At 52.1% G+C, this 27,875-nt stretch overlaps 1 protein-coding gene across 1 annotated transcript in view; it reads right to left on the bottom strand.

Annotated features, from left to right (window-relative positions):
• Nucleotides 1-23,407, bottom strand: part of NTN3 (netrin 3) — a 52,612-nt gene extending 29,205 nt beyond the window's left edge. Inside the window, exons 1-2 of the mRNA XM_062588410.1 lie at nucleotides 23,332-23,407; nucleotides 7,501-8,496 (exon numbers count right to left, since the gene is read on the bottom strand). Of these exons, the coding sequence (XP_062444394.1) occupies nucleotides 7,501-8,467 (967 nt within the window). The 5' untranslated portion in view covers nucleotides 8,468-8,496; nucleotides 23,332-23,407. The remainder of the gene's footprint in view (nucleotides 1-7,500; nucleotides 8,497-23,331) is intronic.
• Between the last annotated feature and the right edge of the window lie 4,468 nt (nucleotides 23,408-27,875).

Here is a 27,875-nt window from a genome sequence, read left to right as displayed (position 1 = left end):
GTTCACTGCCTGGGCCCTTTGGTCCAGCCTTGCCTGGAGGCCCTTCTGACCTTCTGATGGCATGTCCTTATCAGCCAACAAGAGCCCACCTTTTTGCAGCTGTGGGAGCCTGAGAACCTGCCGGCAAAACCTCATACCACAGCTCAGGAGCCAAGCTTTGGTGAGAAATCTCCAGTAACTTCCTTTCATTTCTCAGCATCTTTCCTTCTGGCTATGGGAGAGATGCTGCCCTTTCTGGCTTGTTGCTCCTGATATGGACTGGATGTCAGCAGACTGTTCTCTCATCACTGAGAAATGATTTACAGAGAGTCAAAAAGGGATTTGAGTGTGATCCCTGCCAGAGTTCGCACTCATATTAACCTGCATGGTATACCTTGTGCTGGAGTAGGAGCTGGCTTTGGGACAGACCTCTTACTTGCACCTGCTAAACAGATAAGACCTGGGAGGAAGAGCAAAGCTTTTGAAGGTAGAGGAAGGCCACAAATATCTGTGTCTCAGAGAACTGTGCAGAAAATATACAGCTAGGAGCAGCCCAGGGTCCAGCTACAATGCAGTGCTATGTTATCCTGGTTCTGGTTGCAGGCAGCACCATGTCCTTGTTGCATGGATGGACTAGAGCTGCCACCAGGATCTCGGCACCTGGAGGAGAGAGCAGGCAGTGAGGAAAAGGCTAACATGGGCTGCAGGTCCTCCTCCAAATCACAACTTTGTGCCCCTCAGTAGGGACACAGTATGCCTGCCTCTACTCTGGGAGCATGGTGAGGCTAGTGAGGCCAACAAGAGACCTCAAGGTCACCTGGGTGACATACGCTATTGCAGGGACCTCATCTAATGCAGGAAATAAATAGATGATGCTGGAAGGGCTCAGTGTCAGCAAGCTCCCTTCTTTGCACTGCCCCAGAATCAGCAGGGAAAGTCAGGATATTTGGCCCCCAGGTTGCTGCACAAGTTGAGCTCACAGACCAGAAAGGACATAGCCAAGGAGACTAACTGAGAAATGGTAGGTCAGAAGTGAAGGCTCCTCATGCATGTCTGCCCCATGCTGGGCAGCACAGCAAGGCCCTGAAGGCAGAAACTCAAACGCCTGCCGCAGCCCAGCATTTCCTCCAGCTTAGAAGATCTGGCTGGGTTTTCCCTCGCAGCACCTCACTAGGATGGTGGCTGTCCCTATCTCCGGGACACGGTTACATGAATAAGTGTGACTCTCTCCTTACTTTCCCTGAAGCAGTCATCTAGTGCTAATCAGACCAGACGGGTACTCCTCGTACTGGGCTAAACGCTTGCACTGTTCCTCAGAGCTGACTTGGTTGCAAGCTCTGTCTGTCTCCTGTTAATCACTAATTAAAGGCTTGAATGTTCCCTGCTGTTTGGGGTATTAATAAGAATTTAATTGCACAGTTTGGGGCTAATTACATGGTAGCTTGCTTCCGCCCTTGTACAGTATGCCCAATTAAACAATCATATGATCAATTAAACAATCACAAGATCTAATATTTTGCAATAATAGACTAATTAAACATCGACACCTTGCAATGGAGCAACTTTCTCTACCCTTTTTGGTAGTTTTTGAACCCCTGACCAGGTCGTAGCCTCTCCCTTGCCCTGCAGCAAGGCTGTCGCACAATCTCTCTCTCTCGCTGGGTTACCAGACCCTACAGTTCTGGATTCAGTCTCATGGCACCCCATCGCAGGTGAAGCTGATGTCTTACAAGAGCAAATGTCAAGCTGGGCTTGAGAAAATAGACAGTGAGCACAAGGGAAATCTTTCCTCTTTACAGGGATGGAAGAGCCTGGGATAACAGGGCACAAGCGTGCTTGGGGAAGGAGCTCTTGGCACAGGTGTGATAGAGCCAGTGCGGGTGCAGGATGGGCAGAGCGATGCACCCAGCCAGCATCATGCAGCAGAGTGAGGCCCTTGGGGGCAGGAGGCACCCATTGTGCCTCCGGGGACCACGAAGCCTGCTTGGGCATGGGACGCAAGGGGACCTGCTGCACCAACAAGTTCCTGGGAATAATTAGTTAATGGAATAGGCTCAGGGAAACCTTAGACTGGCTGCTGCTGCCAACCCACAGCGGATTTGAGCTACGCCTCTGCTTTCACTGGAGGAGTGCCCGGTTGGGATGCTACCTCCACCCTGAGGGAAGGGGAATCCAGACCAGAAAACCCCCTTCCTCTCTCACCCTAACAACATATCCATAATCTTGGGCAGGGAGAAGCCATGCCTCAGAGCGCTGCAACAACAGCCTGGAGGGCTTGGGGGCTGTGAGGCCATGATCACATCATATGATCTTACACTATCTCCCTGTGCACCTTTCTATTGCTGCCTTTTGGCAGGGCTTTGCTTCCCCTGCATCAAAGCAGGACAGCCCCACCACCCATCACACCGGAGAGGGCACAGGGCAGGCAGGGGGTGAGTGATTCACACACGGCTGCAGGGAGGTGGCACAACCAAGCCTGGGACAAGAGATGACAGCAGCACCTCAGCATTACCAGTGGTCTGTTTTGTGCCAGGCACCTCTCTGGGGTGGTCCCTGCCTCCTCATCCATTAATTACTGCTTAGGTTTTTTTCCACCTCGAGTGCAGAGGACTCTCACAGTCTGGTCCGATGACTCAGGGAAGATGCTGGTCAGAGGGGCTGAGGGCTTCTACCTCTGATACTAGGAAGAAGGAGAAAAGAGAAAATTGAATGTCTACCTACGAAAGGCAAGAGCTGACAGCCAGGAACATGAGGTACAAGGCTGAGCTTCCCCAGCCCTGTCCCTAGAAAAGGACTCTGGACCATCAGACAGAGCACTAATCCCCTTTGTAGCAGCCGGGTTCCCTTGTTGCTGTTCAGGGGGAGCCATCTCTCAGCCTCTCAAAACAGTCTTGAAAAGGGGCTGAATGAGCAGCTGACCCAGGGCAGCCAGCAGAAAATGAGGGGGGCTAATTAACTTGCTGAAGTTGTTAAGGGTGCTTTGGCTCAGTTCCAGCTACAGACTGAGCTCTTGGATCTTCTGCACCTCCTGGCACTAATCCTGTACCAGGAGAGGAATGGGTAGAATCAGCCCCAGGCACATACCCAAGTTGCAGCACAAACAGCTCTTGACTTTCCTTCCTGCTCCAAGCTCCATGGATCCAGTACATCCTGCACAGCAAAGGCCCATAGGTACCAGGGAAGGTTGAGCATAGAGCTGGGTGGCATTGGGATGCCTGAAAGATGGAGAAGGGAATCTGTTCTGCCCCGCTCTCCAAGCCTGTTCAGCACTGTTCCTAGATCTCTAAAAGGCATTGCCTACCATGACCTGCCTACATCTGCAGTCCCCTGGCAATGACAATGGCTTGGTATTGCTGGGAACAAACAGATTTCCAGTGCCTTTTCTGGGGGAAAGCCTTAGGAGACCCTTGTTGGTGGAGAAACAGTTCTTAAACTAGCTGCAGATGCGATGGCCAGCAGGCCATCGGCAGCTTGGATCCGCTTCTCATCTGACCATAAGCTTCACCAGTATAAAACAGCCTACGCCAGTTCACTGGCTTTAAAATGGCATTTCCTGAGATAATTTTGCATCAAATTCGCTCAGATAAACAAACAAAAAAAAAAGAAAAAAAGAAAGAAAACATGTAGGGGGAGGGGAGGGCAAAGGAGGTGGGTGATACACAGAGGGACCTGTAAATCCCTTCACCAGTCTTGGATGTGGCATTTGTGGGTACTAGTATCACAGATTGATCAGCTGTGGCACCACAGACCTACCAGCTGCTCTGCCACCCAGCCCAAAGTTGAGGGAGCTGTGGCGAGCATGGTCTTCATAGAAGAATACAGCCACTTCCCCAGAAAGCCCCTGGATCAAAGCAAGCCCCATGTATTATCCTCTTGCTCCGTGGAGCGGATTCTGCACGCTGGAGCACGGTTTCCCTTTTGTACGGCTTTCAGAAAGGCTCTCCAGCCGTGGCGGCGACAATGGGAACAAGAGCTCCAGAATTACCAACGAGTGGATCAATTACTTCCAGTGGCTGCACTGCACTAATCCGTTCCCCTCCAGCCCTGGGTGTTTTTGAGGACAGCCCGCCGACTCAGTGACTGGTCTCACTGCAGCAGCAGCAGTCCATCCCAAGCAACTCCTCGTGTGTAGGCAGAGACCTGCTGCTGCTGTGAGGAAGCATTGCCCTGCCTCCCCCAGGCATGGATAACAGCCCAGGCAGCCCTCTCACCAGCCTCAGCACACTCAGATGCAGCAGGGAAAGGGAAGGCACTGGTCTATGAGAATAAATCTGACGCATCACACAAGGGTCTCTGGATTTTGGCAATTCTGCTCCTGTCGGCTCCTCTGCAGGGATTATCCTTCTCTGAGCCAGTCCCAGGCTAAAAGACTGGGGGCTCAGTAGTGGTGGAGAGTGGGGGGGGGGGAGGGAAGAAAGCCTCTCTCATTCTGTGCCTTTGTCTTTTCCCTGTTTCAATCAGTTTTTAATACAAATAGTCCTATCTGGATTCATCAGATGAAGAAAACTCACACAAATAATGTGTTTGAAGACAGGAAGCCTCTCCCTTCCCCTCATCTCCCATCAGCCTGATCCATCTTGGTTCACCTGGGCCAGCAAGCTGGCCACCAAGCTCTTTCTCCATCTCTCCACTGTGCCCTGAACACCTTCTCCTTTTGGGCAAGGACCATCCCCAGGTCTCCTCTCCCAGATGGAGGATCAGAAATGAAGCCTTTTCAGTCAGTTCAGCACCATGGGGCTGCTCCTTGCACAAGGCTGCTGAACTGGTAGCTGGTTTTTTTAGTTTTAATGCACCTGAAATAGCAACCTGAACCCCAAGTGACAGGCCTATTTCCACAGGCCTGGACAAGAATAACCCTGGTAGTGAAATGCCCTGGCAGCTCTTGGCACTGTGTTGAGAAAATAGGCACCCTGGGGAGTACAAGAGAGGGTCCTGCTTTTGGCACAATGAGCTCATTACGAGACAAGCAGGCCTTTCAGGGCACAAGGAGAATTCTCTGGCACCAATGGGCCAATGGCACTTCAGCCAGCCCACATGCTGGATGGACACTGCTGATGCATGGCTGTTTTCAGCTTGCAGCACGTCACGCTGATGAATCTAGTCTTGATATGCTGGCTGCAACATCCCCAAACCCCGCTGGCACTCCAAAGTCACATATGGCCCTGTAATAATGTGGCATGGTGATCACCCTTATCCCATGAACACCATGGCCACCTTATGATGGCCAAATGATGGTCATGCTCTACATCAACGCTCAAATTTTTTTATTTGATTGTTTTTGCCTCTGTATTTCCAAGAATAAGCAAGAAGTAGGGGCTGCGAGGATTCCTAGGTCTGGCCTCCTCTCCTCAGCTCAACAACACCTCACCCCCAGGGCCCTCCCACACTGCTCCCACGGATGGGTTTGGGTTTATCTGAAAGTGATCCAGGTTGGGCCAGCAGCATGGATCCTTGTCTCATGTCCAGGGCTGCATTTGCAGGGGGATGGAGGCAGGGAAGCCCCGCAGCCTGGGCTGAGCAAAGGGAACTTCCCGGGCAGCCCTCTCCTTTTAATTGGTGCTAATTGCTGCGTCTGTTCGCGCTGGCTGGGGAGATGTCATTGTTGAAAGGCACAGAGGGGAAGGCTCGGAGAGCTAATCCAGCTTTCAGCTGCTAAGCCCTTTGGAGGCGTGTGATGGAGAAGCTCTTTCAGATCCCTTCAGAGAGGGCACAAAGCCCGAGAGGGGAAAGGGAGAAAGAAGGGGATCGAATCAACAGGAAAAACTACTTTCACACGCAGCTCGGCTAAGGGCCTTTGTTTGCGGGGCTTGTCAGGGGTGTCTTGAAGGGACCGCTCTGCGCCCCCGCCTCCTTCCAGTTCTTCTTTTCTCTCTCGTTTATCTTTTCAGGCCCATCTGCCAAAGGGGTGACCTTGCTGGGGGCAGGGAGGGCATGTGGATCACCACAGGGATGCTGGGGAGCGTTGGTCTGGCTCCCGATCCTGCACAGGACTGCTTGGCTACGCAGTTACCTCAGCCCAGCCACCTGGTCTGAGGGTACCCAAGCTGCAGCAGCAGCTCTTGCTAGGGTCTAGGTCCCATAGCAAGGATGAGAGATTTACAAAAGTTCTCCTCAAATCCAGTTTCTTCTCTGAAAGTGTCAGGCTGGAGTCTCCTCTATGCCAGCTTCAGCAGAGTCATTCTGCTGCAATCACACTGTTTCTAACAAAGCATAAAAGCCAGAGGTAAAAGATGATCTGGTGCAGACAGCCATCATGACAGCAGCCTTGATAGGCAGATGAGATGGGACATGCACCCAACCACTGTCCCTTCAGGGCCCTTTTAGACCACTGTTTTTTTGCCCATTTATCTGCCAGTCTGAAACCTTCCTCATCTAATCTTCACTGGACACAGGCCATTGGAGGAGGTGGCAGTGGCCAGGTGTGTGAATTTGTTTTTATTCTAAGCTTTGCTCAAAAACTTATCTTTCTGAGACAAGGGGGAAAACAAACAGGCTGACACATTCCCACAGGGCATGTGGTGTTTTAAAACATCAGTCCAAGCACTTCTTTTGAAATAGCTGCCTTTTTAGCTGTTCTTAGAAGAAATCCTCTGTAACATATATATTTAAGTCGACAGCTGGGATCTCAACAAGACATCGATCAGAAATATTAACCAGTCCTTCTGACTTCTGGTACATCTACTGAGCTTTTCATGGGTTGATTAATGGTATGGTTTCCCGTGTCTCCATTGTCCTGCCACCCTCTGGGACCTGGGCTTTGGTCCAGGAGGAGGCGAGGAATTGTTTTTCCCTCTCCCAGGAGTTCATAAGTCTTTGGTATCCCCTCACCTATCACAGATTAGGATAAAAGGCAAAAGCGTCCACAAAAATCCCATAGAAAAAGAAATTTCAAAGTGTGGCAACCAAACAGTTTCGGTATTTTTGAATTGTTTCATTTAGATTACAACATTTTAAATTCACATAAGCTTTTTAAAGAACAGATAAGCTAAAATGGCCACACAAAGCACTGTGCCAGACAAAATTTGAATAGTTAAATGTTGAAACAGAGTATCTCAAACATTTTCTTAATCTCTTGGCTTTTCTTAAGTCACACTACCTCCTCCTTGACCCAAACTACATCTCATTGGGGAACCTCCACGATTCTTCCCTTGCTCCAGGGGCAACCAATTTGCTACCCAAGAGAAACACCCCTTTGCAAACACAGCTGATGCCTCCTCAGCCTTTGTGGACGTGTTGAAAAACACTACTAACTTTTTGGAGAGTTTTGGTGCTTTGGCTTGCCACTGAATCACTGCAGCTACAGAGGAGATATCCCAAAGAAGAGACAGAGTAGACAACAGAGTCTTTCTCAGCCTTCCAAAAGAGGGAAGCTCACCAAGAATTTGAGAAACATCTCAAGAGAAACACAATTCTTAAGTTTGTCACAATGCCATCACTTCTTTCCTTAGCAACTCATCTCTGGGGTTATGGCCTGCAGGGAGAAAATGAAATAGGGAGTGCAGAGAGGGAGGAGTCACTTACCGAGACACTCGTTGGCCTCCCTGGCGTTGGCCCGCTGCCAGGGGCGGTCGTAGTGGAAGGGCTTACAGCGGTCACACTCAGGGCCCTCCGTGTTGTGCTTGCAGTCGCACACCAGCTTCTGTTCCTTGTCCTTCACACAGCGTGATGCATGCCCGTTGCACTTGCAGCGCCCACCAACCTGCAGCTCTCCCACCGCATAGTAATAGGGTGATGAGCCTGTGCCTCCATCCTCTTCTTCATTGTCACGACTCCCCAGATCACGGAAGAGATGAGGGCGACTGAAAATGACCCGGATGTCAGTGGCTGTCACCCAGTCCTGGAGCACGGGGCTGTTGTCAAAGTCTTGGGCGGAAGGCCGCCCATCAAGGGTGCTGAAGGCGATGAGTCCACCAGTGAGGGGGTAGAGGTCAGTGAGGCCATCAGTGCAGAGGGCCTCCTGCTCGTTCTGCTTGGTGACAGTGGCTTTGTTGGGCTTGCCATAGATCTTGCGGCACTGGGAGGAGTAGTACTGGTATGGCACCCAAGTCTTGCCATAATCCATGGACTTGAAGATGGCGGTGGACTCAGGACGGGGTGAGCAGAACTGCAGACTGACATACACCACCTCAAACTTCTTGCCAAGGGAGAGGGTGAGGGTGACATTCTGGGGTGATTGATGCAGGGTCTCCGAGCGCCAGCATGTCATGTTGGAAGCAGTGTTGAGGTCAGTGAGGTAGGCTGGTGGGTGGGCTTTGCGGGGGTCCGAGGCATTGCACTGCCTTGTTGGAGGTTTCCCACATGTGCTTGAGGCATGTACCTCCTTCCCGAAGGCAGCATTGACAAACTCAGGGATGCAGCGGCGTGGAGCACCATTCTCATCATAGCAAGGGTCTGGGGGTGTCTGCTGGGCCACAAAGGGGTTCACTGTCTGTGAGAGGCCCAGCATGCAGGCAGTGAGGAGCAGGCGCAGGAGCTGAAGGACCTCCATCCTCCTGGGGCAAGAAAAACAGGTCCTTCCTGGAGGAAAAGAAAAGAGCAGTGAATACATGCAGCAGCTCAGCTGGACAGCAGTTCCCACGCTTGATTCGCCTCAGAGGCTAAAACAGCACAGCAAAGCCAGTACATGGAGGCTGGCAAGGCATGTGGAAGACCCAAATAGCTAGCCTTGATTTGTGCACATCTTCCCACCCTGCCTCCACTGAAACAGCAACCAGGGAAAGGAGAAGGTGGTGAACTTGTGACATTCTGTTTTCAGCAATCCCTCATCTATAGCTCAGCAGGAATGAAATACCTGGAGAGGTGACAGAACAAGCTAGATTTGGGAAGGAGGTCAAAACTAGGCACCTAGGCTCAGACCTTGCTTGAAACTGTTACAGATGTTTTGCAGATCTCAGGCATGACAGGGACATCTGAGACCCCTACAGAGCCTTTTGCAGGGACAAAAAAATGCCCAGCACTCTGCCTGCAGCCAACATACATGCAAGGTAATGGTCCTGAGCTGAATTAGGTCAAGTCACACAGCAGAGAAGGAGGCAAATTAGCTCAGTGATGCTAGTGTGTCTGGCTGAGACCCCCCACTGTGTTTTCCTCTGCTTTTCTGTGACTCCAGAGCATCAGGTGTCCTTCTTGCCCCCAACCTGAGGCCAGTGTGTTCTCATCTCAAATGACAACTGGGCTGCAAAGATTTACTGACCTCTCAAAGCTCCCGGACAGGAGTCAGCTCACCTCTGAATCCTGCAGGCTACATAAAGGGTGTGGGAGGCACAAATACACTGGCACTGAGTGCAGCTGGCTTGGTGGCTACTCTTTCTGAATGGGGCCTCTGCCAGCCATGCTGGAGCCACTTCCCCAGATGGGATGCTAATCAAGACATCTCCATCTCTCCTACCCTCTCACCTTGCTGCTGGCTTTCTTCCTCAGCCAGACATACATAAGAAACATTGGCTGGTTGAGCCATACCACAGAGCAAGGGATGAAACGATACCTTTTTGACATCCCTTCACCAGTTAAACCCACTGTATGGGCAGTTTATCTTGCAAGAACATACTCACAACACCTGAGAGAGATAATAGACAGAGGGAGAACTGGCTCACCTGTCCCCCTTCTCACTGCACACAAAAATCTGTGCTGGAAAAATACATTCTACACCTCTGTAGGATTGGCTGGCAGCACTATGTCCCAAGACCTGAAGCTGTTCAGCAAGATGGGGGCTCAGCAACAACGTCTCTCACACCTCCCTGCACTTCTGCGGTCAGCCCTGCTGGGAACTGGAGCAGAGGACTGATTCAGACTTAGGAAAACACCTTTAAAAAGGAGAGTCCATACTCAGCTCTTCTGCATCACTTGTATGCCCCAGGAGGGACTGTTGGGAGTAGCATAGCTTGCTGCACAATATGGCAGGAGGACCCAAGAGGCAGAGGAGACCTTTAAGACATGATAGCAACAGAAAACCCAATATTGTCAAATCACAGCCTGAAACACTTCCTGTCAGCACCAGGAGAAAGAATAGCAGAAAACATGTTCTGGGGACATTCTATGACAGGCAGCATCTCTCCAGGATTATGTTCGGTGGCTCAGCTTGGGCTCCTAGGGTCAGCATCACCTTCTCTGCTATTCCAAACCCCCCAGCTGGCCATAAACATACTGCCTTCTCTGAGGAACTATGAACCTGGGGTCATATCTCCTCTGAGTCACACTGCCATGCTATCAGAGTGTCCTCACTTGCCGAAAGATGTTATTCTGGTCTTGTCCCCAAGAAACTGAGCTCTGTGTCTGGCCCATGTGTTAATAAAAGAAAAAGCAAGAGAAAGAAATCTGAGGGCTTAGCTAGGCTTCTCTCCCTGCAGCTGCAGGACAGGTCTAGGTAATGCTGGGTTGCTCCCAGAGGACATGGCACATCACCCAGTTATGAGCTGCTGATGTGCTGTTGGCTTCAAGGGTGGATGAAGGACCTGAGGTCATTTCATCTCCCTCTGGCTCTGACCAAACCAGGACTGTTCCATGAAGCAATGAGACATCAAACAGACATACCCCATTCTCAGCCTTGAGAGTAGCTCTGTGCTGAGGAGCCAGGTTTCAAATTTACTGAGGAAATGCCTTGAGTGCTGCAAGCCACCAGGAGAAGGGCAGATCTTCCCGAAGAAGCCAGCTAGCATGGCAGCTAGCGTCAGCTGTGCTGCCCTGCCTGCACAGTCAAGTGAAAGCAATCCCAGCACTCACCTAGCTGGAGGGACCATGCCAACTACTGCCCAAACTCAGAGAGGGCTTGCCTGCAAAGCCAAGACTTTCTGGCCTCTTCTCAATAGGAGCAGTTCTTTGCTGCAGCAAAGGAAGGCGGAAGAGATATTCCCCCCCACACACACACACATCGTCCCTTCTCCCACTAGTAAATCATTACAGGATGACTTGGGTTTTGCGCTTTGCTCTTAGGAATGAAGCCTTGGCCAACACTAGAGGCACGACTCAATGCAGCAAATCCTCTGCTACTAATTTATAGTCCCCTGCCCCCAACACTGCTCCTGGCTATCCGGCTGCCTGCTCCTTCTGAAGGAGGCAGGCAGGGAACAGCCAGTTTGAAATGATCTGGGATTTTTTCCTTTTGCAAAAAAAAGGAGTTGTCGCTTTGGAAGAAAGCTTGCCCTTTCCTGACTGCCAAACCACTAATGGGGCGGGAAGCTCCTCCCTTTCCAGCCAAGCACAGCCATGCAGCCAGCTCCTCCGGAAAAGCAGAGCTGATGCTGCGACTCCAAGTGAGCCAAGGGGGGGAGCAGGGAAGGGGATCTCATTCCTTCCCCAGAGATCTCTTCCAGAATGATTCCTCATCCCACCACTTCTGTACCATTTACTTGCTGCTTCATTCTCTCCTGATGGGAAAGGAGATACTACTGAAACTCAGAGGTTCCCTTGGTGGTCTTTGCTTCTCCCTAGTAGGTGTATCCTCTCCTATCTGGCAGTGCTGCAGACCTTTTCAGGGAGACCACAGGCTGGTTTTAAACTACTTGCCCAAGGCCATGGTCAAAGGTTGGAGGGAGAAGGCAGGTTCCTGCAGGTCAAGTGCAGTCTTCACCCTCTGAGAAAGAGAGTGGGGAAATGCCAGCCATTGCAGTGGAGAGAAAGAGCCACTCTGCCAGGCTTGGAACAAGCAGTACCATACCAGGGAGTGCCAATCCCAGCCAGGGGCTGGAGCTGGAGGAGATAAGCCTCATGTAATTCTCTCTTCTCCTCAGGCAGACTGTGATATGTGACTGCTGAGGTATTTTCACCCCATCTCTGAGCTGATTCACCAGCAGCTCCTGCACTGGCAGGATCCTTATGCTCACTAGGGCTGGCCTGTTCAGCCCTACTGCTGCAACTCATTCAACCTTGTGCGGGGCCAGAAATTGAGGGCCTTTGCAGTCACCTGCTACTTCTTGTCATGTCGTGTGCAATCCCAGAGCAACACCCTCACAGGGCCAGGGAGAGCAGGAACCAGAAGGCAGTAGTGTTGAGAGGTGAAGCACTAGCATGAGGCTGAGAGACAGCAATGGTGCTCAGCTTGGCACTGCCAGTGCCCTACCACGTCCAGCTGGATTTGCACCATTTGCTGCATCAGATACAAAAGGAGAGCATTTCTCCAGGAGGAGAGAGAGTGGGCTCCCCTAAAATCAGATCAATGCTCCCTTGGAGGTACAAAGCAAATACTCTCCCCAGCAAACCCAGTAGCTTTGTGCTGCACAGGGCAGGCAGAGAGTTGAGCACTCCAGGCTGCTAGACCACAGCTAAGTCTTGTTTCAAGCACAGTGGGGCAGGAGGTCAGCCTGTTTATATGCATCCTGCACCTTCAGTGCTCTCCTACACCAGAGGTCCCATAGAGACCCCACACCACTTTCATGCTCTCTGGCAAACAGGCCTTGCAGTGGTGTGATTTGGCAGCCGAGTATGTCTGTTTTGCTTGTACACAAGGGATGATGGCACTGAGCATGGCTCTGCCTGCAGCCCTGCTGAGATCAAAGTGGAATCACATTGCTGGTGAAAGGGGGAGAAGCCATAGCTGCTGCTGGGAAAGGAGGCAGGGCAGACACAGTGTTCATGGTTGCTCTGGGCCTCTGCCCCAGGCTTACAGCTGGGGAGCTGTTTCCTACCGCTGTTTGCTGAGGGACCTTGGCAGCAGCCTACAGAAACCTGCTGGAGAGGTGTTGTTTCTGCATTTCTAACAGCTTCTAGACTGAGCCCAAGTTGACTGTGCAGACCCCCCCTCTTTCTTGTCCCCCAGCAAGTGCTTGACATTAGTCCCTGGCAAATTAGTAATGCCCTTCCAACCCCCCTCCAACATCAAGCTGTAAGGAGCCTCCCCTGCACTCAGGCAGCACACAGTGCTCGGCTTGGAGCCCCCAGCCCCATTGGCCAGCAGCTACCTGCCAGGTGGGCAGATGAGAGTGAGGGGGAGGTGAAGCAGTGTTCATAGACCTTTCTGAGCAACCAGGCTGCCTGGGCTGGGGAGGGTGGATGCTGCCAACTTTAGTCTGTCCAGTGTGCTGGGAACTGTCCAGCAAGAGAGCACAGATCAGTGCTGAATTCTAATGGGACAGACTGTGCTAACCTGATGGCATGGATGGACTGCATAGCCCCACCAGGATGGCCTGCAGAGCCCTGACGGGATGGCTGCAGAGCCCCGACAGGACAAACTGCACAGCCATGATGGGACAGACTGCACAAAGCTGACAGAATCGACTGCACAGCCCCTACGAGACAGACTGCATAAACCCAACTGGACTGACTGCACAGGTCCTGATGTGATCAACCAAATAGCCTTGCATGATGAACTGCGCAAATCTGAAGGGATGGACTGTGCAAACCTGATGGAATGGACTGCACAGCTCCAATGGGATGGACTACACAGACTGTCTAGGAGGCACTGCACAAACCTGCCAGGAATGTTGGGCTGCTGAGAGCTGAGTCAGTTCAGTGCGGGCTGAGTGTGGCTAAGGGTCTGCCAACTGCATCCCCAATTACATCTCTGGCCTTCAGCACGAATGTCCCCTCTCCCTAACCCATCAGTCTCAGCCCTGGGCAAAGAGGCAGGGGCTCTTACAAGCTCTTTCTCTCAAGGCAAGGAGCTGGTTCTTTCTCTCTTGCCCTCCTTCTGCTATGCCAATACTGCTGCCCTGAATTGGAATGGATAAGCAACACCCATTCTCCAGAGAAAGGGGAAACACACTCACTAACCACGCATCCCTGTGCCCTTAAACCTGCTCTCCCAACAGGAGAGCCAATTGTGTCATGGCAGAACTAATAAACTGGCTTCTTAGAGGGTTGTGTCCTTTGCTCCTTCCCTCTGCCTTTTTGGACATTCTCAGTAGGCAAGCATCAGTAGATGCTATAGCTGTTCCTGGATTACCTGCTTCATGTCTCGTACCCAAACTCCATGAGGACAGAGCCAGAGCCTCTGTGAGCCCATGGGCAGAGAGTCTCAGTTCCCATATAGCACCTGGGACTCCAACTCTCACCTCCTTTCACTCTCTGGAAAAGCACTTGGTACAGTGCAGACTCTCTCCCAGCACAGCAGCCTGCAACACTCACAAATCCTTTGGCAGTGTCATTGGAGACTTGATCACATGCATATCTGCAGATGCTCAGCACAGCCCTGTGATGCTTCCAGCTCTCCTACTATCCCCATCACACACCTACATGAATGAGGCCTCTCCCTCCTGCCATGCGTAGAGACCCAGCAGCCAGGGGCCCTAAAGCAGATGCATGGCAGCAAGTTGCATGGAGGCAACCCTGAAGGGACAGCCACATGGGAAAATGTTTAAGCACACAGGAAGGTCATAAAGAAACCCATAGGGATCTCCCAGCAGCCAGGAAAACTTGTTTCTTTGCCTGAGCTGAAACTACTGGGAGCAATCTCAATCTGCCCCAGGGTGGCTCAGGATGCATTTAATTAAGCACCAGCTAAACCATGTCCAAAGAGAAGTCTTTTCATAGAATCATAGAATCAGTAAGGTTGGAAGGGACCTCTGGAGATCATCTAGTCCAACCCCCCTGCTCAGCAGGGTCACCTAGAGCACATCAGACAGGGTTACATGCAGGCAGGCCTTGAATATCTCCAGAGAAGGAGGCTCCACAACCTCTCTGGGCAACCTGTTCTAGCGCTCTGTCACCCTCACAGTGAAGAAATTCCCCCTCACGGTCAGGCGGAACTTCCTGTGGTTCAGTTTCTGCCCATTGCCTCTTATTCTGTCACATGGGAAAACTGAAAAGAGTTTGTCCCCATCCCCTTGACACCCTCCCTTCAAGTACTTATCCACATTGATGAGATCCCCCCTGGGGAAGTCTTCTCTTCCCCAGGCTAAAGAGGCCCAGCTCTCACAGCCGTTCCTCATAGGGCAGGTGCTCCAGCCCTCTGATCATCTTCATAGCCCTACGCTGGACTCTCTCCAGTAGCTCCATGTCTCTCTTGTACCGGGGAGCCCAGAACTGGACACAGTACTCGAGATGAGGCCTCCCCAGGGCTGAGGAGAGGGGCAGAATCACCTCCCTTGACCTGCTGGCAACACTGTTCCTAATGCAACCCAGGACACCATTGGCTTTCTTGGCCCCAAGGGCACATTGCTGGCTCATGGTCAACTTGTCATCCACCAGCACTCCCAGGTCCTTCTCTGCAGAACTGCTTGCCAGAAGGTCAGCCCCCAGTTTGTACTGGTGCCTAGGGTTATTTTTCCCTAGGTGCAGGACTCTGCACTTGCCCTTGAACCTCATGAGGTTCCTCTCTGCCCAACTCTCCAGCCTGTCCAGGTCTCTCTGAATGGCAGCACAGCCCTCAGCTGTATCAGCCACTCCTCCCAGCTTGGTATCATCAGCAAACTTGCTGAGGAGGCCCTCTGTCCCCTCACCCAGGTCACTGATGAAAATTATGAGGATACCCTCATAACCTCTTCTTTCTTACACTGCCCGCAAGAAGGCAAGAGTAAAGCTATAACTTGGTTTGCTACCTACAAAGACCTTTCAATTCCCCATTTGTTAGTAAATTAAGATGCTGGAAAATGCCTTCCCAGCACAGCACAGTTATCTGCAGTGGGGAGCAGGCAGCCAGCAGCCAGCACCTTCCCCTCAAGCACATCCCACTTACATCCCAAAGCAGACTGTGAAAACACTTGAAAATGAAAGTTCTAAAAATGTAAAAACATCACCATCAGCTGAGATCTGTCAGCAGAAGCTGCAGAAATAAGCCTGAACACTGCTACTAGGCCAGAACAGACCAGAGCTGGACACAGCTTCATTGCCTTCAAGTGGAGCTGGGCCCTTTTACACCAGTCAAAGAGCTGGCCTGATATCTTCATATCAAATGACAGCAAGGAAAAATCCCAGAGCACAGCTGGCCTCTCACTGGTGATCACAGAGGAGATGAAGGCCAGTGAAGGCCAGTTTGCTATGAACAGGGCAGGAGCAATGGGCCAGAGTTAATGCTGCCTGAGCGCTGGGGGACAGGAGCATTTTCTGCCCTTTCTCTTGTGATAGCTGACTTCTGACATGAGCAGAGGAAAGGCTTTCTGTTCTGTCCTGGCAGCTCTCCCACAAGCCCAACCAAGGCAGGGGACCTGGGCAAGGGCTCCGAAAAGTTTAATGCCTAACCTTTAAGGCCTCTGCTCTTGCCAGGGAGCAGCCGCCTGGGAGCCAATGCTCCAGCACTCGCCAAGCAGTGTATCGGCGCTGCGGAAGCATCGCATGAATGGAAATCATTATCATCTGCGAGACCACACACATGCATACACGCTCCGCACTCAACTCACCCCATTATCCTGCTGAAAGAGAGCTGGGGCCTGCGGTCTCCATGGGCCTCACCTCCATATCGGCGAGGAGGGCAGCTGCAATCTGCTCCATTTTATGCATATTCAGCACGACCCCTGGACTCCCAGCAAGCTGCCAGAGAGGCCCAGGAGTGGGTATTTCTCTCTCAGCTCCCACCTGCCCCCCTTCCATTTCTCGTCTTCACTGCCCCCAATTCAAATCAAGTGGAGACACTGTTGACTAAGCATGGGAGAAAGGGGCTGAGTCTGGCCCCACGTATGTCAGCAGTGATGCTGAAAGCAGCACAGGACACGTGGATCCAGTGTAAGGAGGAATACTGGAGCTCCAGACACACAAACCTGCAGCAGGGTGGATCTCCAAGCCTGCAGAGACAGCATTGCGGGGAAAAGTGTCCTAGTGTCTTCCTGACTCTGCTGTGGGGTTAGGACCATTAGGTCACTGGCTTCCAGCCATCACCAGTCTTCATGCTGCCACAGTGGCAGAGAGAAGCTTATGGGGAAGCATGTCAGTTTGGGGCTTACCTTTCCCAAGGAAGCAGCCGCTGTCTCAGCCCCCTGCTGCAGCCCTACTCCTCCCCAGAAGTGGCTGCATTTTTGAGGTGGGCAATTTCCTCACTTCTCTATTTGGGGAATGCTAATAGGCTGTGTGGTTTGGAAGGAAATCACGATACTTTAACACTCAGAAGTGCTTTTCACTTTAAAAATTAGCTACTACATACAGCACCTCCACACCACTTCTCCTCAAAGTAATACTTTAATAAGCTCAACCTGTGGTGGTTCCTTGCCTCCCACATCTTAAGGAGAGGCTTGCTGGGGCCACGCTTCCAGCCTGGCCTTCTGTGGGACTCTCCTTCCCCACTGCTTGCCAGGGAAGCACCGCCTTTGAGAGCAATACTGAGGTTTGGGTGCATACTTGCAAACCAGGCACCGGTTCACATCCCTGATCCTCCCCATTTTAGTGCCAGTCCAGCCCAATAATCTGGGTGCTTAATGGTCTCATTCCAAAGATCAAATGCCCCCAGGCAGGTGCAGCAGGTGAGCCAAAAAAGAATAAACTTCCCCAAACAGTGACACCAGGATATACAACAGACCCAGGGTCACCACAGTACAGATCAGGACAGCAGTAGCTTTGCAGAGGTAATTACAGGATTAAGTGGAACAACAGAGAGATGGAAGGAAAGAGAAGACAGTTATTAGGCAGATTTGAACCCAGGACCTTTGCCATGCTGGAACAGCCCTCTCCAATTAAAACAGAGAGGGAAACTGCAGGCTGGCCCAAGCAATAGTCTGCTCTCCACGCTGCAGCCCTGCCACTGCAGTGGGTTATTGCGTATCGTTTGCTAATCCACACAAGGACGCGTTTGAGGCCTGAGTCACGCATTGAAAAATGTGGCTTTAACAGAGGGCAGGGAATTGCTAAACCCAAGCAGCCAGCACCGAGTCTGAACTGCCAGGGGAGGGGCAGGGGAAAGCACCTGAGCAAAGGCAGCGAAAAGGTGTTTCCTTCCTCCAAGGGACCAATAGTGCTCCCCGATGGGTCCGTTCTGATGCTGTCAGACTGCAATAAGAGTAGACTTTTTTTCCTCTGGGTCAGGACAGAGCAGTGCATGGGGTGCTCGCATTCACTCTACCCCAGCAAATCCTGAGGAAAGCAGTTGGCCTTATTTGGAATTAGTTTGGATAGGGGATGTCTGATCCCCTTCGAAGCACTGTTTCACCCTGCACACACACAGACATGAGATCCTAGATACGTGCACTGGGCTGCGAGAGCACAGCATGCAGCAGCGATGCAGCAGGCTCGTGCCCACCTCTGAGGGGCATTGAAAGGCTCCTTGTAGCACAACCCTGCCAGGGAACAAGGGGCACTTTCCAGAAATCCCCCAAACAGGGACTAAAGGATCCAAGCACATGAGGCTAAACAAGAATCTTGGGATTAGATCCAAAGTATTCAGATCTTGAAAGATTGGTTGTATACGAGCTGTGCAAGCCCCAAGAAAGCCCCAGAAAAGCCCTGTAGCCCAGCTCAGGTACTGTCCGAGCAGGAAAGCATTGGGAGGGCTGGAAAGGAACTGTAAGAGAAATGATGTGCCTGCATGACTCTTGCAGAAGGGATATGCTGCACAGCGTCCCTCCAGGGTTCCCGGTCCCCAGCTGATCACCGTGCTGGTGCACTCACTGCAAGGCAGCATGACACATCCGGGCAACCGCTCACCTGGTGCTGTGGGCTGGCAGCAGAAGCACTCCAGCCCACCTTGCTCTGAGCCCTCTCACAGTCCAGCTCCTCTCGTTGTGGCCAAGCTCAGCCTAGATGTCAGCCCAAAGGAGATGTAATTGGAGGTAGGAAATAGCTGAGGGCAGTGGAGAAGCTGCAATTGATTGTGAATGACTTGAGTGTGTCCCTTAAATAGGATATATCTGCTACCAGAACTCATAGGTTGCCATCTCATTATGGGCCCTTTAACGAAGGCAAACCCACAACCTTGACACCTGTGTTGAGGAAGCTACCCATTTCAGACCTGCCCCAGGCCCTATAACTAGGACCGCTCCAGGGGAGCAGACAGGGCCTCCAGCCTCCCTGCTGGCCTCCCTCCCCTTTGCACCCGCCTGCGGGTGCTAGTCCCTTGCATGCTGAGGCCAGTGCCAGCTGGGGAATGTTTCGGCCCCCATCCGACAAGCGGAGTGCGTCAAGACCAAGCTCAGCTCCGGACACGGATAAATCATTCCATGTGTCGCCGGGACAAAAACACAACCAAGAAATATTTAAAATGAAAGGAAAAACCCCACACAGCCAAGGCGCTGAGACCAGGCTCGGCTTTCTGACAGGAGGGAGAGCAAGGCAGAGGAGAGCAAAAGCAAGCAAACGATGGCAGGCCAAGAGCACAAGGGGCAGTGCACACCAGGGCTTGCAGAAGAGAAGCCAGAGGGGTGCAGACGTTGCAAGCCGGAGGGGCAGAGTGAGCAGCGGAGCTAATCACATTCCCAGCCCACGTTAATGGAACGATCGGTGCCCACTTGGGACATGGCTAATGGCTCCTGCAGAGCGCAGCAGCATGCTCTATCTCTGTGGCACTAATTCTTTGAGCTCCCTCCTCTGTGTCCATTTTTAATTTAAGTATCAGAAGCCTATAAATATATACATACTTTCATCCGTTTTCACTCGTGAAGCCAGTTACACTATGCGGTTCCTCAGATAAGAAGGGTTTCTTAGGCTTTCTGCCTCTGCTCTGCAAAGTATGCACAATTCATGTGGGCAATTACAAGACAGACCGTATTTCCGAAACAGGCACTCACTGCGATAGATACTGCAATGCACTTTGACAGGCCAGAGACAGCATTACACAAGCCATATGATACCACAGCAGTGCCAGGAGACACATACAAATTACACTGCACGCAGGAAAGGATGGGCCAGGTTCTGACCTCAGCCCCTTTGGCACCAAACAGAAGCAACTCCATTCAGATCAGGCCAAACAAGACGTAAGTGACTCCATTCAAATTTACACTGGCATACCTGTGGTCAGAATCTGGCCTGGCTTGAATTAATTTCAGTCTGATGTTGCAAAAGGAAGAAAGAGAGCCAGATTTCCTAGGTTATCGAAAACAAGGGAAAGAAATCCACCAAGAACCAAACAATCTGAGGACTACTCAAACACGTGCAAAGAACTGTCAGAGAATGGATCCTTAAATGCACTATTAGTTACCCAGTTTGGTAACTAAGTCATGGTATCCACAGGAAAGACGGATCAAACCTATGCAAACCGAAGTAGTGTCTATGGGTTTGCCATCAGATCCTCCCAAGTCCACCTGGCTCACCAGAAGCCCTGGATAAAGCCAGACCCTCCCTCCCTGGAGGAGACCAGGAGGTCAGGTTAATGCATGGTATTATCTGCACACTATGGACCTGAATCCTTTCTGTGTGACACTCAATTTGTTGCATTCATTGGCCAATGCTCCCCACCAATGCATGTTGGAGTTCTACTCCTAACACTCCCAAATGCAACAGCAGCTAAAGGAGACATCTGGAGCTACCATTCTCAAAGGAACATAAGGCATGGTTGCCTCAATGCAATCCTGTTCATTAACATCTACTACTGTTCGACTTGTTGCTTTACACAACTTTAATCCCATCCTAGCCATCTTAAACCCCTTTGCACATTCCTGCTGCATTGTTCAGATTTGTCATGTGCTCCCAGGAATATCACTTGGTATGCAGAGTGCTTTATTCCTGCTGATCCCAGCTGATGCATGGAACTCTCACGGTTCCATCACAGAAAGTCTCATCACTTCTGCGCCTTTCCACTCCATATGGTAATAAAGTGGTCTGGTTTCCATAACGTTCCTTGTTGCCTTTTCATAACATGCTGGGCACAGATGTTGAAAATAGTCTGGATGAATATTTAAAATGGTATTCAGAGATGACAACATTTGGCCAGCTTTGAAAGATCTCTCACATAGGGTACAGGACGGCTCATGACAACAGGGCCGGAAACACACATCACTTTGACATCTCATTTTTTTCTCCTTGGCTATTGGTACGATATTTCATGCCCCTGGTGTCACACAGCCTGTTATTGCTTGAGTACCCGCCAAGTCTCCAGTATTTGAAAGAGGCTGTCACGTTCGTTTTTAACATCACAGAATACGGAAAATCTGTCGCATTTCCATACCAAGCACAAGTGTCCTGTGCAGGCTCAGGGAGGGGCTCATTGGGGTGCAGAATAATTGTTTCCTTATGGAGCAAGGCCTGACTAACAGGGTGGAGGAGACAGAGGTACTGTATATGGCCTTGGCATGGCAGGCTGCTTCCCTGATGAAGGAAGACAAAGACACTCACATACAAAAAAACACGTGCCCCAAGGTCTGCACGAACAGTCATCTCATTCAAGGCCTGGAAACTCTGCTTAGACCTGCACCTCTTCCAGCTGTCATCCATGCTGGGACCAGGCCTGGCTTGAAGACTTCAGGTTCTGGTGCCCACCAACACCTGGGGCCCTGTGAACAACACCAACACCCTTCCATTAAAACTCCCAAGGTAGTTTGCATTTCTGGAGGGCTGCAGGATTCCTCACTATAGGTTACAGTGCACTCAGCCACACTCTCAGGCCTGGCTCTGAGGCACCTCTTTTTCCTCTAGACTTCAAAGTCATCTCAGCTCCCATCAAATCCAGCATTAAATCTGTTGTCTTCTCAACACAGAAACCTTACCTGCCCTCCTCTTTCAGTTGTGCACATGGAGGCATCTCCACCAGGCTGCTGGGACCCGCAGTAACCTACCAAACACTCAACTCTTGAACTGCAGGACCTCCTGTCCCCTCGCCAGCTTGCTCCACCAAGTGGTCAGAAAGGCACAGCAGCTCCCTCTGTTTTACAAATGGAATATTGCAGGAAAAAATCCATCAAAATGCCTTGGAGTTCATGCTTAAAGCATAGCTCCAGTCACCTCCTCACTGTACTGGTCACAGGGAGCTCTGGCCTTTCCTCACCTTCAGGGAGAGCAACACCAAATTTGGCAGGGGTAGAACGATCTGTGGTCATTTCCAGCCATCCAGTGTTTGTACATCCAGGTCTACACTCAATACCATCTCAGTCCAGTTACAGCTCTGACACAAATAGCTCAGCCAGAGGTAGAAATGCTCAGACCAGCTTATGCCATGTTCCCTGCTTGCATACACTTGTGGAGTGAGATCATCCAACAGAATGGAGGTTGCATATGAACATTGCTGAGCTCAACAGCAAAGCAGCATGATTGCTGCAGTGCCCAGGCGCTGCTCTCGTCTGCCCTGCTGGACACGCGGGTCCTTCCTACCCATGTGGCCTTCTTCACCAATCCCACTTGCTCGGTATAGTGAGAAACAAATCATGCAAGACACTGAGCACCATGTCCCTATCACATTAATTATTTCTTAACATTGTAAAAGTTCCATCCACCCACTCTCCAGCTTTTGAAGAAACAAGGGCTTACAAATAGTACTGAGACAGAAAAGCGCAAGTAGATCCACCAAGCAGAGCCTAGCTTTCTCTCTTCCTGTGCTACCCCATCCTCGCACTCTGCCCCACATTCTGCTCACACATGCCCTTCTCAGAAACGCCAATCCTAACCCAAACCATAGGGCCAAGGGAGGCAGGTGTGTGCGCTGAGAGGCCTCGTGCAGCCTAGCCCAAGGACTGTCTTCAAAGCAACCCAGTTGCAAGAGAGGCATATGGTAGCTCTTTCCAGTGTGAACTCACCCTTCAAGCTCTAAGGACCCATGCTGGGAGGGACCAGCAACAACTCCCAAGTGGGGTTAGTGGCAAAGGCACCCCACCAAGGTGCCTAGTCGCTTTGCATTTGCAAAGAGCTTCCAAGCATATAAAAAGTCTGGGCACTTCTCAACCTCCAGCAGGAGTTGCAGGGTATGGAAGAGCACGTGTGTGTCCCGTGCCTGTTCAGCCAGAGCTGGCACGGCATGCAGCAGCCTGGCACAGCTCCTGCCAGCTGCTTCCCTCACCGACACCAAAGGTAGGACCCTGGGACAGGCTGGGAGAGGCCAGACTGGGGCTCAAAGCTTTTGGAGGCTCTGATCCCCCATGACAGTTCTGCAGTGTGGGGTAGCAACTCTACGAGGCTTTGTACAGAGCTAAGTACCCCCACACATAGCCCCCTGACACTGCCAGGAGGGCAAGGGCTGAGGTGGTGACAGTAAGCTGAGCTGGGCCCCGCCAGGAGAGCCAGGCTGGGACAAAGCGTGGAGCATCTGCGGCTGCTCTGCTTCTCTGCACCGTGGTGCTCAGGCTGGGCCCCGGGAGGTCTCCGGTCGTGGGCGGGCGGCACCCCCGGCCCTGTCGCGGGGAGGTCCCATTTTTGGCAATCCCAGAGCACAGAGTGAAAGGATGAAATGGGAAATAAAGGGAGGGTTGGGGGAAAGAAGGAGGAATAAAAGGCAACAAGGGTGGCAGCGGGGGTTGGGGGGGGCAATGGAAAGAAAAACAGGGAGCTGCTCGGCGGCGTTTGCCATGGTCGGGCAGCGGGCAGGGGCACGGAGCGGGCAGAGGGACTACGCCAGGAGAAGTTGGAGAAGCAGCTTACCGCGGCGGGGCAGGTAGCTAGGTCGGTCCGGGTGCGGCAGGGGGCAGGTCCGGGGCCGCGGGCGGCGAGAGCAACACGGGGCCGCGGCAGCAGCGTGGGCGGCGAGGCGTGGGGGGGGGGGGGGGGCAGCTCCCCGCCTTCCTCTGCGGATCGGGGGGGGGAAGTAATAATAACAATTCCCCCTCCAAAAAAAAAGAAAAGAAAAAAAAAAGAAAAAAAGAAAAAGCAAAATAAGGCGAAACAGTGCAAAGTGGGAGTGCTGCTCCGGCAGTGCGGGCGGGTCTCCCGCGCCGTGCCCGCAGCGTGCCGCGCTCCCCGCCCGCTCCGCCGCCGCTCGCCGCACTGCCCGGGGCTGCTGCTCCAGCAGCGGGATGGAGGCGAGGCGGCAAGGAAGGGAGGGAAGGGAGGAAAGGAGAGGAAAGCGGGGCGGGGGGGAGCAAGAAGTAGAGAAACTGAGCCCCGGCTGCTGCCTGAAAGCGGAGTAAAAAGGCTCCAATAAATCCCGGGGTTGAAAAGAAGGGAAAAGTCACCTCCCCGAGGAAATCAGAAGCAGATTTCGAGCCATTTAATCACATGCAGGGAGGTGTGTGTGCGTGTGTGCGCCGCCCGCCGCGGCGCTGCCAGCCCTGCCTCCGCCCTCCCGCGGCCGCCCCGCCGGGCGCGGAGCGGAGCGGGCCGGGCCGGGAAGGGGCCGCCCCGCCGGGCGCGGAGCGGGCCGGGCCGGGAAGGGGCCGCCCCGCCGGGCGCGGAGCGGGCCGGGCCGGGAAGGGGCCGCCCCGCAGGGAGCAGAGCGGAGCGGGCCTCGCTGGGAGATGCCCACCCCGTCGGGGCAGCGGGCACCGGCGCGGGGTGAGGGTGGAGGGGGCCTCAGTAGCCGTGGCCCCCACCTGCCGCTGGCCGGCGTCATCTGCAGCCCTGCCTCGGGGCAGCGGGCAGGTGGGACAGCCATGCTCCTTTGCTCGCTGGAAGCCTGAGCCACCACGACCTTGCAGACGGCCTCCTCGCAGGCGCAAGTGGGCACCTTCCACCCCAAGTGACCCTAACATTTTTTTGACGGTCACAGTAAGAAGTGCATCCATCACCCAGTGTGTGAAACCAGGAGAGATGATCATGCTGAGACCAGCAAGCTGTCCTGATGGATCAGCCAGCATGACAGCATGGGCAACGCCATGCTGCAGTACTTGGGAGCTGGTGGCTCGGTAAACCAAATGTGCATCTGATGCTGCAAAGGAAGGCAACACAGAATCCTCTGCCTGGTTCTCAAAGTAGAAGAAATCAGGGATTTGCCAAGCAGGTGAACAGCCTCCTTTTATGGTGTAGAGTGTGTGCTCTATCCTTTAATGCAGGGGCTTTTCATATGTTGTTGCAGCATGGCCAGGCTTGACCTGTGATGTTTGGTCAGGAGGGAAGCAAAACACGGGCATTTCCACTGACACTCACAGCCCAGAGAGTCTACCCATTACAGCTGCCTCTAGATTTCATCCTGACATGCCTACCCTATAGCCATCCCCAGGTTCCCTGTGAACTAACTCCATGATTCCTGTGCAGGAAAAAAGTAAAACAAATTTAATCAGCGACTGTATGAGGAAGTGGAGGTGAGCAGAAAACCTGGATCTGTGTCACCTTACTCATGAGGCCACTGGTTAGGTGGGGTAGTATTTGGAGCTATTCTCAGTCCACTAGCTGATCCCCACATCTTCCAGTTCAGTCTGGGAAATGTCCCTCCCACAGATGCTCTTGCAAGGAATGCAAGGACTGACAAGGATACCACAGGTGAGGAGAAAGGCAAGGTGCCAGAATGGTGCTGGATTTGCCCACTATTTAAATTTAAGGGCACTGACAACCGGTGCAAAGCTCCCATTCATCATCCTGTGCAGTTCTCCTCTCCCTGAAGATCACTGGTTAGCCAGGCAAAGCAGCAACAATTCTGTTATTTCAGGCAAAGAGGCTTCCAAGAGAAGTGGAAACTCAGTGTGTCTCCCCTGCCCCAGTGGGCTGGCAAATGTTTGTTGAAGGAAGAGACTCCAGCTGGCCCAAAATCCCAAGGGAAATGCTGTTTGCACATTCTGAGCCTTGTTGAACCAAATACATTTCCCCCACCCCAGCAGCAGGGACACAACCATGGCTAAGCAAGGGCAAAACCACCACGATACAGGGCAGAGGAGATCTTGAAGACAGAATGAGTAACTCAAGGCATTTGCAATTAGAGGTGTCGCAGGTGTTTCTCCCACTGTTTCTCTCTGGGTCTCTTGGGCACTTGGACAAACAGGAAGCTGCAGGCTGCAAAGCTCTGGAAGTCCAAATACAGATACCAGAGGGTAAGGTATATGCAGGCCAGAATTTGCTGTGCATGCATGCCAGATGTGAGCATGTTGCAGAGAAGCTAGTGATCATAAGGAAAGTTCAGGCCATTGTGACTGGGCTGAAATGAGGTTGGGATGACCAAGGTAAGGGGTGGGGGTAGGGATGGGCAGAAGGGGATATGGCTCCAAGATTCTCAGATGACACAAACAGGAGTGGTCCCAAGGACTGACCTGAAGACAATTTTCCCCTCTATAAAGCACAAGGACTATCATGAAAATGAGCACTGATGCTGAGCCAATTTGACCCAGCTTCTCCAGGGTAGTGCTGAGCTGGGGGGCTGTGTCACCTCCCAGAGCCTCAGAGTAGTCATAGTGCTGCTCTTTTCACACTCAGAAGAAAGTGTGGGACCCTCTTGTCCTGGGACCCAAAAATGGTGGAAAATATGGTGACCACCATACATGGAAAGTCCTTGAACCAGTGTCCACAGGCCTCACATCAGTGAAAGAATAACAGAGAAAGGCAGAAGCTGTTTCCTGGTTTCCCATTTCCACTGCTCTCAGTTTGCAGAGATGTACAGAGAGCCCAAGAGAAAAAGTGTAAATCTGGACTTGGCAAAGTGTGAGGCTGATGAGGATGCCAGTGAGACTCTCTGTAGTAAAAGACAAATCACTGAGACCCACAGCACCAACATTTTGGTTGTCCCTTGGCACACAAACATTGCAAATGCGGTACCCAGCAACCTAACAGCATGTTGCCCTTTTCTGGAGCAGGTCTCCCAGTCAGGGGGGCTTGGAGGAGAGGAGAGTGAAAACCTTGTGTAGTTTCTGCCATCCTTGTGTTTGCCAGTAGCTCTGCTGCTTGCAAGGTCAGTGGTCTCATTCTGAATGTGCACCAATTCCTACCCCTCAGATTAGCCTTGTGGCACCTGGAAGTAAGATGTCTGATGCTAGGTGAGCTCCTCATTTAACAAAGGATTTCTGTAAGGATACAGCTCCTACCTAGCTCCATCGTGGAGGCAGATATACACAGGCTGTTGGAGCAAAAGCCGTGGCTCAAGCACTGAGTCTACTGGGGGCAGATATCTTATATTCTCTCCTCCAAGAATCTGCCCTTTGCATCAGGCAACACAAGGAGACAGAGACAGACCCTGACTTCCAGATGCTCACAGCATCCTGTAAATGGGCTTTCTTGACTGTTGCTTTTGAAACAGAGAGAAATACAAATCACTCCTATGAAAAATCCAGTCCTCTACTGCTGGGCCCTGGACAAATCAGAAGGGACAGGCACTGAATACAGCAAGCAATGGACTTTGAAGGCTATTTCATCAACAGCATGGTGGAGAAACTGGAGGAGCTTTCCCTATGCTGAGTAGTAGGGAGGGAGGATTTACCTGAATTTGTGTGGCAGTTCCAGCAGAGACAAATCTCAACAAACAGTGGGGCCTTCAAACCATACTAGGTTCCTCAGCTCCAGAGAAGAGGGAGGGAGAACAACAGAATGGGGAGCTGGAAGAAGCAGGAGGAAGAAGCAGATATGTTGATAACAAGGGTGGGAGTGCTGGGGGTGATTGTGGCCAGTGTTATCCAGACAGGGCTTGGAGAGCTGTAGGGAGGATGGAGTACGGGAGCCACTGGGGATGGAGGCTCTGCAGAGCTGGAGCAAATGGGCCTTGCACAGCCTTCGCTTGCCCTCTGCTGGTTCTACCAGCCCCACTGCTCCCTGCATGCTCTGAGGCGAGCACAGAAATGAGACAAATACCTCAGCCTGAGCTCACGAAAGGGCTGAACATGTCTCCATTTAACAGCCCCTCCCTACTGCCCCATATATCACCCTCACCAGCATCTTCCCTGAAAACTCAGCTCCCAGATGCTTTGCTTTCTGCATGTATAGGTGTCCATTTCAGACTGTTCACTTACAAGGGAAGAAGGAAGATGTGTCTGATTGCAAGAAGTCCAAGCAGCAGAGAACTGAGCCATGGGGATATAGGTGGCCAGCAAAAATTCGCTGTCCTGCCTACCTCCATCAGCACAGCAGGGTTTGAGTTGGATGGCTTTTATTCAATCTCTGGTCCACACTGACCAAGCCAGGCAAACAAGAAGGCACATGCTATCTTTTATAGCTCAGATCACCTCCCAGCCTTCTTTGGGACGACACGAGCTCACCTGCAGTTGGAGTATGACAAGTGAGAGACCAGGGTTCTGTGCAAGAAGGCACAGTGAACAGAGAGCCACCCTGTGTTT

The sequence above is a fragment of the Rhea pennata genome, chromosome 15, assembly GCF_028389875.1.
Source record: "Rhea pennata isolate bPtePen1 chromosome 15, bPtePen1.pri, whole genome shotgun sequence".
Classification (NCBI taxonomy): domain Eukaryota; kingdom Metazoa; phylum Chordata; class Aves; order Rheiformes; family Rheidae; genus Rhea; species Rhea pennata.
Note: the sequence above shows the minus strand (reverse complement) of the source record. Positions and strands in the feature narration are given on the sequence as shown.